The sequence below is a fragment of the Ictalurus punctatus genome, chromosome 16, assembly GCF_001660625.3.
Source record: "Ictalurus punctatus breed USDA103 chromosome 16, Coco_2.0, whole genome shotgun sequence".
Taxonomy (NCBI): Eukaryota; Metazoa; Chordata; class Actinopteri; order Siluriformes; family Ictaluridae; genus Ictalurus; species Ictalurus punctatus.
The window spans coordinates 8,767,275-8,787,196 of record NC_030431.2 but is presented as its reverse complement, the minus strand read 5'-3'; the positions used below and the strand labels follow the sequence as shown (position 1 = coordinate 8,787,196).

General features: G+C 35.8%; 1 protein-coding gene across 2 annotated transcripts; it reads right to left on the bottom strand.

Annotated features, from left to right (window-relative positions):
• Window positions 1-366: 366 nt before the first annotated feature.
• On the bottom strand, window positions 367-17,942 carry rnft1 (ring finger protein, transmembrane 1). Of its 2 annotated transcripts, XM_017461928.3 has the most exons (9): window positions 17,630-17,937; window positions 16,973-17,391; window positions 16,807-16,883; window positions 16,406-16,506; window positions 16,058-16,211; window positions 15,821-15,979; window positions 9,957-10,022; window positions 9,644-9,745; window positions 367-3,164 (listed from the first exon to the last, which is right to left on the bottom strand). In XM_017461928.3, the coding sequence occupies exons 1-9, from the start codon at window positions 17,653-17,655 to the stop codon at window positions 3,030-3,032; spliced, it is 1,239 nt and encodes a 412-aa protein (XP_017317417.1). In that variant the 5' UTR covers window positions 17,656-17,937; the 3' UTR covers window positions 367-3,029. The 2 variants fall into 2 exon arrangements, with proteins under 2 accessions (XP_017317417.1, XP_047009612.1); XM_047153656.2 differs by lacking the exon at window positions 9,957-10,022 and having other exon boundaries at window positions 17,630-17,942.
• Window positions 17,943-19,922: the final 1,980 nt, after the last annotated feature.

Below are 19,922 nucleotides of genomic sequence, written 5' to 3'. Positions count from 1 at the left end.
AATAAAATTGAACTCTGTGGCCTCACCTGAGCTGAGGATTGGCATTCTGCAACTGCGACATTACCACTGCACAATCTACCACACGTTTTAAACCCCCACAACATTTCAAAATACAAGTGGTTTATGTTAATACTATGTGAATTGATCACGCTCATTTTACATAATTCAATCTAATTAATTAGAAAGTTGTTTAAATTAAGTTTAGCATAAGCAATGAAATTACATAGCCTAATATTTTTCTGTAAACCATATGTAATAGTTTTCCTTAAATCTAACCGACCACATAATTCCATTTTTTTTTCAGCATAATTAATGTAGGATATTAGATAACTAGGCTTCCACACTTAATGCTCCCATGCAGAGTAATCCAACTTTATCATTTTTATTTTACTGCAAGAACAAAATAATACAAGATACAATGATATAAATAATAATGCACAACTTTTTAAAGTTTAATAAAATAAAATAAAATAAAATAAAATATGGGGTAGTATTACTACATTATACAATACATGTAAAAGTAAGCACAGAGCACGGTCTTGACGTTTACTGTTCGGCTTGAATATTGATTTATTAAATTTCTTCCACATAAAGCACACAGAAACAAACTCGCCAATCATCATGTGTTGTCTGCTGGTTCAACCCACCCCATTTCCATTTGTAGCTGACACTTGACCATGCCCTTGCTCCCACAGTGTAAACTGTCAATTAACCGATACTGATTTTTGTCTAACACTGTATGGAAAAAGTAGTAAAGTTTCAAAATCCACAATTTATTCGATTTTAATATTTGCTTTAAAATAGTTTTTTTGAAATACAAACATTTGAAAATTCTTTGAACCATAGGAAAATAAATGCATATTCTTAGGTTTATTGCAAAGCAGTGAGTGCACATTTAGAACTTTAATCATATTTAAATATGATTTAAGACAGCCTCAAATCAAAATACAATGAACAAAACAAAACCGTTACTGTACTACTATTGACCGCCATCACCCAGTATGTTAGTTATAAATATTTAATAGACTTCATTATTGTGGAGCTCAACTACATAAAGAAAGGTCCCAGTTTCATCAAAAACTACAGTGCTGGGGTTTTTTTTTTTTTTTTGCCTCATCCTGATTTCTTGTTTTTGTGTCTGTCATACTGAATCGTTTTAGATCTTCAAACGAAATACAACATAAAAGGTAACCTGAGTAAACACTACACTTTATCTTTTCAATTGAAGCAAAAAAAAAAAAAAAAATTATCCAAACACCTGTGTGGAAAAACTCACTTCCCCCTTAAATTTAAAATCTGGTTGTGCCACCTTTAGCAGCAGTCTTTGACAGAACTGTGGCGGAATTTCCCCACTCTTCTTTGCAGAACTGCTTTAGTTTAGCCACACTGGAGGGTTTGAGCATGAACTGCCCATTTAAGGGTAGCCACAGCATCTCAATTGGTTCAAGTCAAGACTTTGATTAGGCCACTCCAAAACTTTAATTTTGCCTTTTATAAATTCAGAGGTGGACTTACTCCTATGTTTTGGACTGCAAAGTCCCGTTGCGTTTGAGTTTCAACTTACAGACTGAAGACCGGAAATTCTCCATTGGGATTTTCTGGTAGACAGCAAAATTCATGTTTCCCTCAATTACTGCAAATTGCCTAGGCCCTGAAGCAACAAAGCATCCCCACACCATCACACTGCCACCTCCTTGACCGCAGGTATGATATTCTTTTTGTGGAATTCAGTGTTTGGTTTACTCCAGATGTAACGGCACCCCTGCGTTCCAAACAGTTCCACTTTTGACACATCAATCCACAGAACATTCTCCCAAAAGGTTTGCGGACCACCAAGGTGTGTTTTGGGAAAATTTATACAAGCCTTAAATGTTGTTCTGGGTTAGCAGTGGTTTTCACCAATTTGGGAATAACAGGGGCAAATACTTCACAAATTTTCAAACAGGACCAGTTGGTATTGGATAACTTTTTTGCTTCAATAAATAACTAATTTAAAAACAGTATTTTGTGTTTACTCAGGTTGCCTTTGTTGGATCTTAGATTTATTTTTATTTTCTGAAAAAAATTAGTATGAGAAATATACAAAAACAGAAGAAATCAGGAAGGGGCAAATGCTTTCACAGCATTGTATTTTTGCTATACCTGAGAAAAATTCCATGAAACTGATCACCAATATGACAACTTCCTCAATAAAAAGGCTGTTAATAAGTAACTATAAGAGGGACTGCAGTATGCTTCAGATGAAGTCCATAAGTTTACAATTATGCTGTACTAAATTTCTTCCATTTAGAATAAATGTCTTCGTTCTCTGGTATTATGCAATGAAATCAAATCAAATCAAAAGACATCAAGCAAAGTCATACATACAGCATAAATTAAGTTTGAAACATAAAAATGTAATTAAAAGTGAAGTAATTGTGTTGCATTGCTAACAGTACATGTATACCTAATATCACAGCGCTCTCACTAACGTATCAAAAATGTGTTTCCAAACAATGGGCTTCATTCATCAATCTTTGAATAAATTTGTATATAAATGTGTAAACCAAGGTGAACAAAAAATTTATGCTGGATTTACAAATGTAATTGACAGTTTCTCTGCTACTGGGGCAAGTGTTTGGTGGGGATTAAATGACAAAGCTTTGTAAAACGATCAGTCAATTGTATGTTACTGATCATTCAAGGTATACGTTAGTTAGTCTTGTGTTTACATAAGAATTTACACACACAGGAGCAGGATATGAAAGTTTTTCCAAATTTATGGAATTTTCATAAATACCTAATTTTAGTATAAACATTCATACGAACGATTTATGCACAAATTTGTTCATATCCAGCTTGATATATGAGGCCCACTGTGCACAAAGCATGAGGAAAAACCTGGTTAAGGCACATACTCCTTTGTTATAAAATGTACAGTTATTCGGACATGGTGTATTAGTTTTTTTTTTTCTTTCACTTTTATCTCCCCTCAGTGGATTCTTTTGGTTAAGGAGTTATCTTCCTCAGATATTTAGATGTGACCTCTCTCAATAGATTTGTAAATAAGCTGAGGTTGCACCACCTTTCCATTTGCGGACCCTATCTGTAATGGTGGTGCGGCAGAGGGGGCAAGTCTTTTCCTGATTGAACCACAGCACAATGCACTCCTCACAGAAGATGTGCTGTCAAAAAACAATGTATTTATTTATTTATAACAAGCTTCTAAATAAATGAGTATGCAAATACTGTACTTGGCTCACATTGTTACACGAACAGTGCCAGCAGTTTGAACATTGAGTGAAACCCAATGAGGACTATCAAAATATAGTTAAGTATAAACCAGCACAGATCTGAGTATCCCCTAATATTTTTAAGAGTAATTCACTTATTTTAGCACTAAAAGCAGTTCTTGCACAAATTTAGGGTTATTCCAGAGGACTCCTAAGTCACTACCTAACTAAATAAGGAAAAGAGTACGATGCAGTGTGCTCTTATAGAAAGGTAATCAATGAGGGACTGGTGTGATAAGGACCGTTATCACCCTAAAGTTGATTGTTTTGCAATAAAAGCCCCACGCGACGTGTTTTATTCCTCTTTACCACAACAAATTGCAAGCAATTACAATTATATATTCATTAAACAACATTTTTATTATATATATTTTATTAAATTTTAGTGTCACATAGAATTCTTATTGGCAAGTTAAGATTCATTGTGAATACAGCCCCAGATCATGAAACAACTGTACAACACACACACACACACACACACACACACACACACACACACACACGTCATCAACATTTGACCAACAGATCAGAGGATTTGAATAAAGGTCAGGGCAAGCCTCCAGTGAGAATCCCCAGGCTTATACCCCTATTGCTACACAAGCCTACCTCAGAACATGAGCGAGAGAAATATAATGAAAGCCATACTGACTCAGACGTTGCCCAGATTAATAAGGTGTGCGTCAGATGTTGGGGAACCAGGGCATGCTGAGGGAACAAGACATGCTACTACAACAAGACATATGACATAGGACTGAGAATATCGAACTGATTGAATGCTACTATGACACCAGGCGCAAGGAGAGCGGGTACATGCAACGTATGTGGGAATTATGGATGAGCAGAAGAACAACCTGCACACTGACAAGGAAGCACTGATAGCCCAGTGCTCTAACATTAATAGAATTAAGATACTATCACAGCTGGCTCCAACAGAATCGGAACACTAATGAGCAACATGGAGGTACTAAGCTGACCCCGATGATACCCCACCACGAGTCATGACAGTTGCATCTACTGAACTGATCCATAGATGCGACTCCCCCGGCACAATCCCATCACAAGAGATACTTGCAAATGTTAACACAGCTCTACTCACTATCCCCACTACAACCATCACAGAAACCGATTTACTTGTAAATGCTACTGCCTCAGTAACCCTGTAGATACACTGGTATAAGAACACGAACCAGTCATGATCACAATGGCAGACATCAAACAACAACAGCATGAAGAGATGGCCAGCACCAGGACCTGACATAATCCACACCTACTGGCTGAAGAAGCTAACTGTGCGGCAAGATCGCCAGGCAGCACAAATGAGTGAGGTGCTAACAACAGACACTCACCCAGACTGGCTAACACAGGGCAGGACAATCCTGATCATGAAGGATCCAGTACAACCAAAAGGTACAACACATTTGAACTACTGACCGACCAAACTCTCCACAACATGGAAACTCCTCTCAGGCATCAAAGCAGCTAAGTTGAGTGGGCACATGAGCCAGCACATGAGCGGAGCTTGGAAGGGCATTGAAAACACCAACAGAGGGTCAAAGAACCAGCTAGTGGTCGATCACCCACGACTCTAAGACTAGGCAGACCAACCTGAGCACTGCCTGGATTGACTACGAGAAAGCCTATGACTCAGTGCCCCACACATGGATACTAGAGTGCTTAGCATTATACAAGGCTAACAGAGCACTGCTAACCTTCATCAAGAACTCAGTGCAGCTGTGGAAAACACCACTGGAAACCAACTCCAAGGCCATCACGGAAGTCACCATCAAGTGTGGCATATACGAAGGTGATGCAGTGTCCCCACTGCTGTTCTGCATCGCAAAGAGTGGATATGGATACAGATTCAGAAGTGGAGTGATCATCAGCCACCTCTTATAGATGGAGGACACGCCAGGAGTGAACGAGTCATTGACTAACTGAAACATCACCAGGATCTACAGTGAGGACATCAGGATGTCATTCAGACTGAATAAGTGTGGCCACATGGTGGCAAACAGAGGTGGCAAATTCAAATTGGTTGAATTTGTTTCAACCAATGTGTTGAAACAAAATCAAGAAAATTGGCCCCAAATTTTTTCCCCTATCGTTCCACGATGAAATGGGCCATCCAATTAGATTTGAGCTTTAGATCATGTGCCCAGAGCAGCTGCTGTTGCACAAAAGGGCAAGACTGGTGGCGCTATACCAAAGAAAGCTGTTTTGAAAACCAGTGTAAACACCATAGAAGGGTATACTGGATTTGCGAGTTTTGTTCAGATGGCCTTAGATAATTGCACAGGATACAGGCTACTTTTACTATAGAATCAGAAACTGTGGGCCTGACTTGTAAATGCCGCTGAAAGACTCTGAAACGACGGCCGAGGATGCTGAAGCTGTTTTCTTATTTTACATCAGGAAGACGGCCCATTGGGATGAACTGCCTCAGGCAGCAGAAGACAGAGGGTGTTGAGAATCATGGAGATAATGGAAGACTAAGCCTCTCCATGAGATGCATCATTGGCAGATAGAGGAAATGTCTTAAATCAAGAAAACCAGTGGCTAGAAAAGGCCGGCCTGAAGGACAGCACAGAGACTCTGATCACAGCAGCACAAGAACAGGCCCTAAGCACCAATTCCATAGAGGCAGGGGTCCATCACAGCTGACAAGACCCAAGGTGATGACTGCAAAAAGACACCCCTGAAACAATACACACTGTTACTATATGTTATAAGTCCAAATTGGCCCCAGTAGTAATAGGAGCATTAGGGTCCGTGACCCCCAAATGGGGAGAGTGGCTCCAGCAGATTCCAGGTACAACTTCTGAAGTCTCTGTCCAGAAAAGTGCAGTCCTACGAACAGCTAAGATACTGCAGAGAACCCTCAAAGTTGCTCAGATCCTTCCACTTGCCCATTTTTCCTGCTACCAACATATCGACTTCGAGAACTGACTATTCACTTGCTGTCTAATATATCCCACCCCTTGACAGGTACCACTGTAATGAGAATCAAATGTTATTTGCTTCACCCGTCAGTGGTTTTAATGTTATAGCTGATCTGTGTATATACAGTCCCCTCTGAAAGTATTGGAACAATGCCATTTCTGAATTTTTGCTATACATTGAAGACATTTAGGTTCGAGATCAAAGGATGATAATGAGACGATAAATCAGAATGTCAGCTTTCATTTCCTGATATTTAAATCTATGATGCGTTAAACAATTTAGAACATGGCACCTTTCATTTGATCACATTTTTTTTAATCACATTTTTCAAGTGATCAAATGTATTGGACCATGTCAGGATTTTCACAGTGGAGGTCATGGCTTGGGCTTGCATTTCTGCTTCTGGAATGAGCTCACTAATCTTTATTGATGATGTAACTGATGATGGTAGCAGCAAAATGAATTCAGAAGTTTAGAGGAACATTTTGCCTGGCAAGTAATGCATCCAAATTAATCTGGAGAAACTATCATGCAGCACGAAAATGACTCAAAACACGGTGTCAACACAACAAAGGACTTCATCATTGGAAATCCATGGAAGAAGCTACAGTACAAGCCCTGAACAGCATCACAAAAGAAGAGTGCAACACTTTGGTGATGTCAGTGGGTTGCTGGCTTGATGCAGTTATATGCAACCAAATGTTGTGTTTTTCATGTTGACTGTGTTCCAATACTTTTGCTCACCCCAAAATTTGGTGGTCTACCACCAAAGGTGCGTTGTTTTATGTTGTTTAACACATCTAGATTTAAATATCAGGAAATTAAAGCTGCAATCCTGATCTATCGTCTCGTGTTCATCTTCAAACAACAAATGTCTTCAGTGTATAGCAAAAACCATAGTATTGGCTTTGACATTCCAATACTTTGGTGGGGACAATACCTCCACTAAACAAATTAGCATTTTCTCAAATTGCATACTTATGTACTATTGTAGAATGTTATTGAGTACCAAGACTAACTGGTTTTCATATTAGTTTTTGAATTTTAAAAACCTCTTATGTAACCTTCAAACCCACCAAAAGGTCTATTTGTATGCCAGCCTTCTGGATTTTCTAGATACTTTGGAATACTTTCAAAATACTTTGGAATGTAAGGTCAGAGTTTTCGAATTGAGATGTAGACATCACAATATGATGCAACACAACAATCATGACAACAGCAGAAAACTGACGGACTGAGATGATTTGGCAACGATGTGCCGTCTAATGGATGTTGCTCTTAAATCATTACATGTACATAAAATATGCAGCAAGTGTGTGATTTCAGAGCAGAAACATTCCTCACATATCTCTGCATATGCAACTATGGGGAGACCCCAAAGTTTTAATACCATTTTTTTATTTATTTAAAATAAAATCCACAAACAGTGTTACAAATATAAACTTGGTACTAAACTAAAGCATACGCTTATAAGTATTTATGCATTTATTTTTTATGTATGCACAAAAAAAAGCACTGATAATTAAACTACAGTCTTAAATTAATAATTAATAATTCAGTCTCACTTTCACTGCAACTTATGCTTTCTGTTACTCACTGCCTTTAGGCATACTAGTTTACTTATATTTACTTTGATTATACCAAACCGTGCATCACTGTCATGCTTCCATGCTACACAAGCTCCACTTTGTAAAGTTTGCAGGTTACAGTCTTCATCATGGGATTTAATATAAAATGCACCCCTGCCTAAGAGGACTTTTTCTGCTGTCACTTCATGATTACGCCTCTGTCTGGTGGTGACTGAGTTCATGTTGGGCATAAAAGCTAATGTTGACAAACGGGAAACTTAAGAAAGTCATTTTTGTTCACTCTGGGTATTCTGGTAAAGCTAGCGTCATAGTATTACCTGCGTTTGATGTCATGTGCCATCAACTTGGAACTTCATATTTCAGGTTAGTTAAAATAAATAAATAAATAAACCTAATGCTGCATTTAGGATGATTCTAGCTTTCTAAAATTCATACAATAGACAGTAAAATACATGGTGCATAGTACTTCATTTGGGACACAACTTTGATCTGTACACTCCAATGCGTGTTTTCAGAAGTAACACAATGAGTAAATGTGCCCTGTGTAATGCACAGACCAATTAATCGATAATGAGATTCACTGACAATGATTTTCATAATAGATTATTTGCGATTATTGTTGCAGCTCAACAGCACACAAAGACATCCTACAAGTTGTGTGCTTCCAATTTTACGGCAACAGTTTGGGGAAGGCCCAAATATGGGTGTGATGGTCAGGTGTCCACAAAGTGTATGTTTATACGAATTAATCAGCTCTGCAAGAGACTCAACAAACTGCTGTCCTGCCCTGACAGTTGACAAGGAGAAACCTCCGCCCTTAGCTGACTATGGCGCTATGCTAACTAGATTGCAGCTTGCTCGTTTTGCATTGCCAATTTTGCCAGGATAAATTTCTGAACACAGCAACACATGAAATTTACTTTGAATAGCTTGAAGCATACATGTTTGTGTAGATACATAGGGTATGTTTCGGCCCTACAACAGGTACGAGTGCATTATTTCTTATAACAGCACAGCCCAGAGTCAAACAGAAAAGTTACTTCCTGTTCTCACTTATTATAATGGTCTACACATATATAGCACTTCTTTAACCTCACCGGTTCCAAAGTGCTTGACACTGGTTCTCTTTCACCCATTCACACACACCCCAATGGTAGCAGAGCTGCCGTGCAAGGCGCTAGCTTGCCATCGGGAGCAACTTGCAGTTCAGTGTCTTGCCCAAGGACACTTCGGCATGTGGAGTCAGGTGGGCCAGGAACCGCCCACCCAATCGAACCACCAACTCTACTATTAAGGGACAACCCACTCTACCACCTGAGCCACAGCCACCCACTTACATTATATAGCTGCAATAAACAGTCATTGTTCATGCGTGATATTATTTATGGTTGATGTGGCATGTCTCACTCAAACTGGAATAGAATCTGTTCTCCCTTTGCACTTTTGGGCACACATTTTATAATGCTATAACTTTACTTCTGGTTGAGATTCATGAAGCATCCTGTATGGGACTAGTGGGTGGGAGCTTGCATCCACACAACTGAGGCTGATTCCTTGATTGACAGCTCAAATCACACCTCACTTTGAGTCCGTATGACAGTTTCAATCAATCACATGCAGATTTGTTCATACCTCATTCCATGAGTTCCGGTCTCTGCTTGTTTGCACACAACTTATTGAATAACGGCCCACTCCTTTCTTTCAAAAAGACCAAAATTACCTTTTTACAATAAATGTATCTTTCTGTGAATTAGGCACAGTAATTTGCCTTGGTCAACCTATTGTGCAAGCTGGCCACTGAAGATACTAAAGGTTTAAAGGTTATGAAGCTCATAAACTCACCTGACACAATAGAACTCGAGGTTGCTTAAACATGGATTGACAGATAAGACAAAGATCCCCAGCAGCACTGCACTGGGACTGAGTTGCAGGAGCTCCGTTCACCTTTACACAATAGGAAAAGTAAGAGTTAAAATATAAAATAAATTAATAAATAAATAAATACTTTTCTTAGATGACAAGATTTAAACTCTGAAGACTGGTTCAGAATGGTTTCATGCTTAAAAAAAAAGAAAAGACCATAAACCAAACAACACAATCTAAAAAAAAATGTCAGGTTAAATTACATCTTTCAAACAATGAAAATCAGTAATACCTCATAACTGAGAAAGGTCTGTACTGTGTTCTGCAGGGATCCCCACTGACTGTAAAGTTCCAAAAGCTGAAGGGAATTGGAATAATAAAACTTTTTTTGTAAAGCAAGAACGATAAAAACCTTACACTACAACCGTTTGCAACGGAACTAAAAAATAAACACAGTACAACAGTAATAACTATTAGGGAAACAAATAGCAATTTAACAAATTCACAATGGATCCTTTCTTTTTCAGAGAAAAAATCCCTTTCCTTAAATCACATAACAAATTACCTATTTAAATTTTTAAGGTGATCCATACATGTAGCCAGGGCTGTCGCTAGTAGGGTGAAAGGTGGTGACAAATATAGGGGGCCCCACTAAATCCAGTAGTTATGCTATATAGGCCCTTACTTTGCATAATTATACTGTAGAATATATATATATATATATATATATATATATATATATATATATATATATATATATATATATATATATATATATATATAAATATAAATATATATAAATATATTATATAAATATATCTAATATATATATATATATATATATATATATATATATATATATATATATATATATATATAAATATATATATATATTCTACAGTATAATTATGCAAAGTAAGGGCCTATATAAAATATATATATATAAAAGGGCCTAAATATATATATATATATATATATATATATATATATATATATATATATAATAATAATAATATTATAAAAATATATATATATATAAAAATTATATAAATATTATATATATATATATATATATATATTTATATAAATATATATATATATATCTAAAATATATATATATATATATATATATATATATATATATATATATATATATATATATTCTACAGTATAATTATGCAAAGTAAGGGCCTATATAAAATATATATATAAAAGGGCCTAAATATATATATATAAATATTATATATATATATATATATATATATATATATATATATATATATATATAAAAATATTATATTATTTTTATATATATATATATATATATATATATATATATATATAAAAATATTATATTATTTATATATATATATATATATATATATATATATATATATATATATATATATATATATATATATATATATATATATAAATATTATATTATTTTTATATATATATATATATATATATAAAAATAATATAATATTTATATATATATATATATATATATATATATATATATAAAAATAATATAATATTTTTATATATATATATATATATAAAAATAATATAATATTTATATATATATATATATATATATATAAAAATTATATAAATATTATATATATATATATATATATATATATATATATATATATATATATATATATATACACACACACATATGTGTATATATATATATATATATATATATATATATATATATATACACACACACATATGTGTGTATATATATATATATATATATATATATATATATATATATATATATATACACACACACATATGTGTGTATATATATATATATATATATATATATATATATATATATACACACACACACACATATGTGTATATATATATATATATATATATACACACACACACATATGTGTATATATATATATATATATATATATATATATATATATATATATATATATATATATATATATATATATATCTTCCGCTTGTATGCCGGAGAGTTTAATGAAAATGACAAAAACATGCAATTTTGTGAAATAGGTTTTACAAATATCTCCTCTCCCTCTCTCCTCACACAGACCTGCCGGCTGCTGATGTCATGTTTTAAGATAACAATACTGAATATTGGATAACTTTTTTGCTTCAACACAATCAAGCAAGCACGACTACAACTCACTTTTCTTGGATCGATACATTTACAATGTTGTGAAAAAGTATTTGCCCCATCCTGATTTCTTGTTTTTGTGTCTCGCTCATACTAAGTACTTTTAGATCCTCAAACGAAATACAACACAATACAAAGGCAACCTGAGTGTAAACACAATTTTTTTTTTTTATTGAAGCAAAAAAAGTTATCCAACACAAATCATCAAATGTGGAAAAACTAACTGCCTCCTTAAAATTAAAATCTGATTGTGCCACCTTTAGCAGCAATAACTGCAACCAAATTCTCCCGATAACTGGAGATCAGTCACTTACTTCTAGAACTAGGACTTACTCCTATGCTTTGGATCATTGTCTTGCTGCATAATCAAGTTGCGCTTGAGTTTCAACTTACAGGCTGAAGACCGGACATTCTCCTTGAGAATTTTCTGGTAGAGAGGCACAACTCATGTTTCCCTCAATTACTGCAAGTTGCCCAGGCCCTGAAGCAGCAAAGCATCCCCACACCATCACACCTCCACCACCATGCTTAACCATAGGTAATTTCTTTCAATTTTGCCATAGTGTGTTACTGGGTAAGACCTTTTAACCAACTTCATGCTGTTGAAAAAGTTCTGTTTAAGTGTTCATTTGATTGAACAGGGCTGGCAGTAATCAGGCCTGGTTGCATCTAGTCCAGCTGAACCCCATATTGAATGCAGTTTCAAAGATTTGGGGAATTAGTAACTACGGGGGCAAATACATTTTTCACACAGGCCCGGTTGGTATTGGATAACTTTTTTGCTTCAATAAATAACTATCATTTAAAAAACTGTATTTTGTGTTTACTCAGGTTGCCTTTGTTTTATCTTAGATTTTGTTTTAATTTCAGAACCAATTAAGTATGATATACAAAACCAGAAGAAATCAAAAATACTTTTTCCCAGCATTGTATTAGCTTTATTTGATAATATATTACGCAGTAGCATATTATCTTCATCTAAAATGAAGACAATTGGTAATTTAAGAGGTTTATTTTACACTTGACCGCATTATTTTCACTTTCTGAATGTTTAAGCTGTTAGACAGCAGATTCACTTGAAAGACATATTATATTGCTGGTACTTTAAAAAATGTTTCATTTTATTAATTTCTTGTCTCTTTAATTATTTTATTAGTTTGCCTTGAATATTTGCTTGAATACTTTAAACAATGTTTCATAAGTTATTAATGGCTTAATGGCATTGTTTTGATTGTTGTGTCAACCCACCACATGCCAGAAAGTATGCCAATTTCAGTTAGTAAAGGTCAAAGTGAAGAAGCTGAAAGTAGCACTAGTCAAGACAGTCACAGACAGCCCAAACTAAGCAAATGCAGGGAGAAATGAATGTGAGAGTGAAGGAGATTATTTGACAACTGAGCCACTGCCACTTAGACAGACCTGGATGCAATCATGCCCAGGGATTCAGAGGGAAAGAAATTTCTTCAGTTTAGCACAGTCAGCAAATGGACGAGAAAAACAGGAGAGACTGGTTGACGTACAGTCAAAGCATGGATGTGTTATATTGAGTGCCATGCATGCTCTTTTCACATGATTACCTCAGAAAAACATCAACTATTGTGCTAAATACTAAAAAAGGGTACAAAGCTTTCAAAAACAAATACAGCTTGAAGTTGTAAACAAAAACAAAGCAATTCATGAAAGAATAGTCACTTTTTTTAGCATTCAGAGGGGCCACAATTTACATGACATCAGGAAGGGTAACTTATATGACACACTCGTTATGATCCTCTGCTCAGTGATGATTTGCAAAAAGTGAGAGAAATAAACAGGTGCAAGAATGACATTACCTTAGCCCATAATCACTCAAAAAACTCAAAATGAGTTCATTGAACTCTGTGGAGAAAAGGAGGACATTTCTTGAAAGAAATATTGAAGGAAAGGGACCGTGTAATTTATTATTTTGTGATGCAACTCCTGACATTTCTCATATAGAACATAATTTGATTCTGTTAAGATATGAAGGAAACAAGAAGGACGATTAGTGGGAGATAACTGAACAAGTTTTACTGTTCAAAGCTTTCAATGGAAAGACTGGCCAGAAATATCAGAAATTATACTGAAGACTTTGGAGGAGAATTGCATTGATATTACAGATTGTAGGGGATAATGTCTCGACAATGGGGCAAATATGTCTGGCAAAGTCAAAGGGGTTCAGGCTGAATTTAAAAAAAATAAATAAATAAAATAAAAATAAAAAAATAAAAACACATTCTTGCTACATATTCACCCTGTGCCTCATACTTGCTAAATCTTTTTTGTGTACAAGCAGCAGAGTCATGTACTGAGGTGTCTATATATATATTTTTTTTATTCACCCTGTGCCTCACATGCTCTAAATCTTTTTAGTATACAAGCAGCAGTCATGTTCTGAGGTGTCTATATATTTTTTTTAATGTTTGAACTGCTTAAACAATCTCTTTAGTGCAGGCCCAGAGTGGTGGGCAATCCTTAAAGGACAGACTGGCTGCTCCCTTCAGAGATTGTCAGAGGGGACAGAAGAAAATCATTTCTAAACAATGTTTTCTTTGTGGAACTGGATAATATAATCTTTGCGTTGGATACCCGCTTCCAAACCACTGTGAAGATGTGTGAAGAGTTTGCTGCAATCTTAAAGCTGCAGTATCAAACTTTTTTTGGTTAAAAATAAACAAAAATCTATTGTTGACCTAGTACATTAAAAATAATTAAAAAAAAAAAAAAAAAAAAAAAAATCAGTGTTCAAAATGGCCTCCTCACCTTACCCCAATTCACAACGGCAAGCTTAAAATAATTATTTATCATTTAAGATATCGGGTCAGATTTTGTGTGAAACATCAGTTTGACATCATTCGTCTTTGTGTCGTTACATCACGTCTGTAAACAGAAAGAAGACCCAGCTACTATATTGTGTGTGCGGGTGCTGAAGACAGTGGAGTGTCTGTAGCTTGTTCTTACAACAGTTATTTAGAATTTAAACTTGTCATCTAGATGCTGATTTTAATCACAAGTGCACTTGTGTGCTTGTTTCAGCTAGGTATCAAGTTTCCTATGTTGTTGTTTTTTTTTTGCTATGGTCAGTGTGGTAAATTGCACACATTTTCTGCTAGCTATGAGAGAGCAATTCACCTCTACTTTAAGAAAATCATATCTGCCGCCACCTTTGTCGTCATGTATTGGAGCTAATATACAATCCACACGCAGAGGAGCAGTGCTGAAGCAAGTAACTTGCAATTTTATGCTTCAAACAGAGATGTCAAAAGAAAGGCAAAACTTCATTACTGCAGCTTTTAATGATACAGGACTTAAAAGGAGATCAGATTCTCCTTCTGTAGAGCCACACATGATTTTATTGAGATGCCAGTGATCCTGAACCTTTCGGCACTCCAGACCTGCCTGATCCGTTCGGATTCACTACCTCTGGATGGAGCATGTAAAAAATCTCACTTCCACAATAACCCAAATGAGGTTTAATAGCCTTGCCCATCTTTCAATTGGAAGCCAGCTAAGCAGGCAGTTGGACTTCAAAGACATAAGTGACTTTGCCAACAAAAAGGTCCGACATTGGGATTTTGGTTCAGCCTAGGCATAGTGATGTAAAACGCCACCAAAAGCTAAAGATCGATGAAACCGATATACGTGTATGTATAGTATAATATAAATGTTTACCGTTATTTCAATATGTTCATTACTAATCAAAACTTGATTTAGTTAAGCTTTTTTGTGCTATCTATTTATTTGGGTTTTTTTTAAAATTAAATTTATATGTGTATGTTTTATGTTGTCCATTTTGCAAGAAATCCCTATTAGGTTACATGGCACAGCAGACGTGGGCCTCCATGCCCATATCTTACACCGTATATGACGTGGGGGGAGGGCGGTGCCCCCCCATATCAATATTTTTCAGGGGGCCCAGAACTCCCTAGCTATAGCCCTGCATGTAGCCTAATATTTTCACTTCTTACCTTTAGAATGATGTAAAGCAAGGCTAAGAGAATGTCCAGGGTGACTCCCACAGAGCCATCAACCTCTTGGGATCTAAGCAGGTAGTGGAACCAGGGAGGCACAGGAGCGATTAGCTGATAAAACTGCCCAAGCTCTTCTATGAACATGTACCACTGACCCTGCCAAGGGCAGAGAGGGTACACTTAAAACACCACCCAGTTGAAATTGAATTATCCTATAACAAATCAAAGTCATACTCGTCTTCTGTACACCATGACACAGGCAGGGAGAAGAAGAATAAGGCACTTTAATCCCATAAAGAGGAACTTCACAATGAAACTGGTCACTCCCACAGTCCATAAAACGTCCCATAAATCCATAGGCTCAACATGGGGATTGATCAGGATGAGGCTGAGTGGGAAAAGAAGACAGTGCATCAGATAGCATAATACAGGGGTCTAGTTTTAGAATTTACAAGCTTTGTCTTCAGATGTAAAAAAAAAACAAAAACAAACAAAAAAACCCCACTGAAATATTTATTTTATATTATGTATATTATATAAATAAAAGTCTAGCCAAATAAATACGGGGAAAATATTACAAACCAGTAATAAAGTGAATCCATCTCAAACGTGTAATAAAAAAGTAGGGAGGAGGCCATCAGGTAGGACAAAAGCCAGAAACACTGAAGCTTTGACCGGCGATCCTTCAAGGGACGAGAGGGATAATATTATGTATAACAGCTATGAAAATATATTACGTATTAGGGAACATACTTTGGCATGGACTGTTCACATTCATCTTCAAAACATACCCCTTAGTCTTATTCTTAAACAGCTTTTTATTTGATAATTTTTTAAAAAAATAAATCTTACAGAACTATTCAATACAAGTCTTAAGACAAAAGGATTTTTCACCTAAATTTGGCCTTCCAGTTAATTTTGAAAACTACTGCAGGGTCATACAAGTAGAGTGCTTTTATAGGTAAATATGTTAAGTTTCTTACCTGGAGAAAAACCTGTGCCTGGATATTTTTATTAACATATAGAAAGGTTGTAAACAGACCGACTCCAACTGCCAGCCCTGCAACAGGATAAAAAGCTGATTCAGACTAAAGACAGAGACCACCCATGAATAATCAAATTGTGCTCATAATATTTTAATATGCTTACCGAGGGCATGCTGTAAAATTAATTTTGAACAAAGGATAATGATGAAAGGGAGACTTTTCTGCACACAACAAAAGAGGTAGCGCAATTCTGAGAATGAAGCACTAGATTCCCCCACTTCAAGATTTGGGTGTGAGCAGTCAGCCTCAGCATGCGTGCGAGTGCGGCTTCGGCTGTGGGAGTGAGAGTGGCTGTGGCCTGTGGGTCTAATCCTGTGGGAAGCTGAACCAGTACTGATTTCTTCTCCTGTTAATGAGCTGCATATGGAGACTCGGCCATCAGTGTTGGATGTTCCTGAACTCATCATGAGCTCAGGTTGTAAAGTGAATGACAAATCAGTGCCATCCTGAGAGCTCAATTCAGTCGGCATTCCAGTTGATTCCCGCGGTATCAGTTCTCTTCTGAACTCATGAGATGCTCGCCTGCAATATTTATTTTCTATTTTCAAGATTTCACTAGAAAAATGTTTCATTAGTTTAGAGAATAAAACTTGTTATACCTATAACTATTTAAGTTCATTAGGGGAAAAAACTATATACAAATATCAAAACTGTTTTAAGCGGGCAGGTAAACATTAGTTAACTAACGGTAGGATAAATTCAATATTAGCAGTTTGCTAAAACTTTAAACAGAAAAGCAGAAGATAATAGCTAATGGTACCTGCCATACTGCTGCCGGAGTTTCATAACAAACCACTGAAGTCCATTGAAGGAGCGAAATAAATGTTAAATGATAAGAAGAAAACCTAAACGAAAACAAAACAAATACTGCTAAGAAATTAGTGACATGGTTTACCAAAGGACCCACAACTGTAGAACGAAAGCGACAGAAACAGTTCAAACATGGCCGACAATCTGACACCCTTTCAGAAAAAAAGTCCAATTGAACTAGGTCACACTAACTACACGATAATGTATAGCTATTCGGAATGTCATATAAACCCCCTCCAAACGCACTAATAGGCAATATGTTAACATGATATCCCACCTCCTAGTTGAGACTGCGGTTAAATCAGCCGCTCTTCCTGAAACCATGGTTAATTTAGCCGCACATAAATTTTAGGGGCGCAGTTTTGACACACTTAGCAGTAACAGTACCGAAAGCGAAAAACGAGCGTCCGCGAGCTCCTACACAGCAAAAGCAAAGTAACTTTTATACAAAACGACCGTTTTAAATAAAGAAGTAACAAAACAAACACAACAATTGGCAGTATTTATGAGTATGCAGTTAAAACGTTTTAGAGCCTTTAAATAATGGCAAAATCGATCAAGTTTAAAGAGATGCTATAAAGCATTAAGCCAAATAAAAATAAATTTGCTAAAACATATTTTAAGAAACTATATTATTATTATTATTATTATTATTATTATTATTATTATTATTATTATTGTTGTTGTTGTTGTTGTTGTTGTTATAAATCTAACCATAAATACATTTTAAAACGTGTAGATGGTTCATTTCACAGAGGAAGCCTGACACAAAATGATTTATATTTTATTTCGTCTTAATGCTGAAGTAAAATAGACGTTTCAAATTGGTAGACAATCAAACCAACTTAAATCAGTTAATAGGGACCTACACTATGCTAACAATAAAGATAAATTAATTTTACTGTAGAATTGTAAAGTAACTGCTCTTCAAATGATTGGATCTGTCAATATAATTGTGCAAGAAGGCAATTTTTTAATCCATTATAAAATTCACGTTTCAAATTGGTAGACAATCAAACTCACTCTGCGGACTGCGGTTAAACCAGTCGCTCTTCCTGAAACCACGGTTAATCTCGCCTCACGTAAATTTTAGACACTTAGCGGTAATAGCACCGAAAACGGAAGACGAGCGTCCGTGAGCAACTATACAACCAAAACAATTGAACTTTTATATAAAACGACCAGGGGTGCACTTAGTGGTTAGCACGTTCACCTCACACCTCCAGGGGCGGGTGTTCGATTCCCACCGTGGCCCTGTGTGTGCGGAATTTGCATGTTCTCCCCGTGCTGTGGGGGTTTCCTCCGGGTACTCCGGTTTCCTCCCCCAGTCCAAAGACATGCATGGTAGGCTGATTGGCGTGTATGAATGGATGTGTGAGTGTGTATGTGATTGTGCCCTGCGATGGATTGGCACCCTGTCCAGGGTGGACCCTGCCTTGTGCCTGATGCTCCCTGGGATAGGCTCCAGGTTCCCCGTAACCCTGAAAAGGATAAGCGGTATATAGAGGATGGATGGATGGATAAAACGACCATTTTAAATAAATAAGTGACAAAACGAACGTTAAAAAAATTCAAAAGTACAATGAAAGTATCTAACCTAATTTCAGGATGTTTTCTATTAATTTAAATCAGAATGCATCTATGACAAAGGGTTCTAAAAAAAAATATGGCTTCTTATTTTAAAAAAAGTGTTCCCAGGTAAGGGGGTAAGTTGATCCGAGTCAGTGGGTTAATTGCACCATCTGGGGATAAACTGACCATCTAACTGAATCTGAATCAAACCCATGTGAAATTTTAAAGCTAAGTTAAAAAAAAAATTTAATAATCAATTTTCCTTTTACAATTAGTCATATTACAATTAGTCATATTTCTGGTTATGGTTATGGAGCAACTTAGGAGCTTGACGAGAGTTGTCCAATATCTCCAAGCAAGTACTGTCATGGAGATCAAAGGTATTTTCCCACTGGAGACCTAACATCGTTAACTGCCTTGAAAATGATCCCCGATCCTCACCGGAAACAAGACGAATTATGGTAGGTAACACTCAGTTATGCATATCTCCCTGTTATCACTTAAAATTCTGTATCTGACTACAGTTAAAATTGTACTTGAATTGGGGGGGGCGGCATCAATCTTGTATGTAGTGTCATTTACATTATATCGGTATTATAGACATAAGCATGTTTTAGTGTTTTTAATGTTGCTTAATATTGGCAACTTTTTTTTTTCTTTTTTACATTTAG

Bases quoted from the DNA above. Each gene is read 5' to 3' on its own strand.
- rnft1 (XM_017461928.3), bottom strand. From the start codon at position 17,655: ATGAAACTCCGGCAGCAGTATGGCAG. The intron at 15,980-16,057 runs GTATGACTTTGA...TGCCCTTGGCAG, and splicing joins TCATGGTGTACAGAAGACGA to GGTCAGTGGTACATGTTCAT. The intron at 3,165-9,643 runs GTGAGTTTATGA...GTTTTTTGACAG, and splicing joins CTCGAGTTCTATTGTGTCAG to CACATCTTCTGTGAGGAGTG.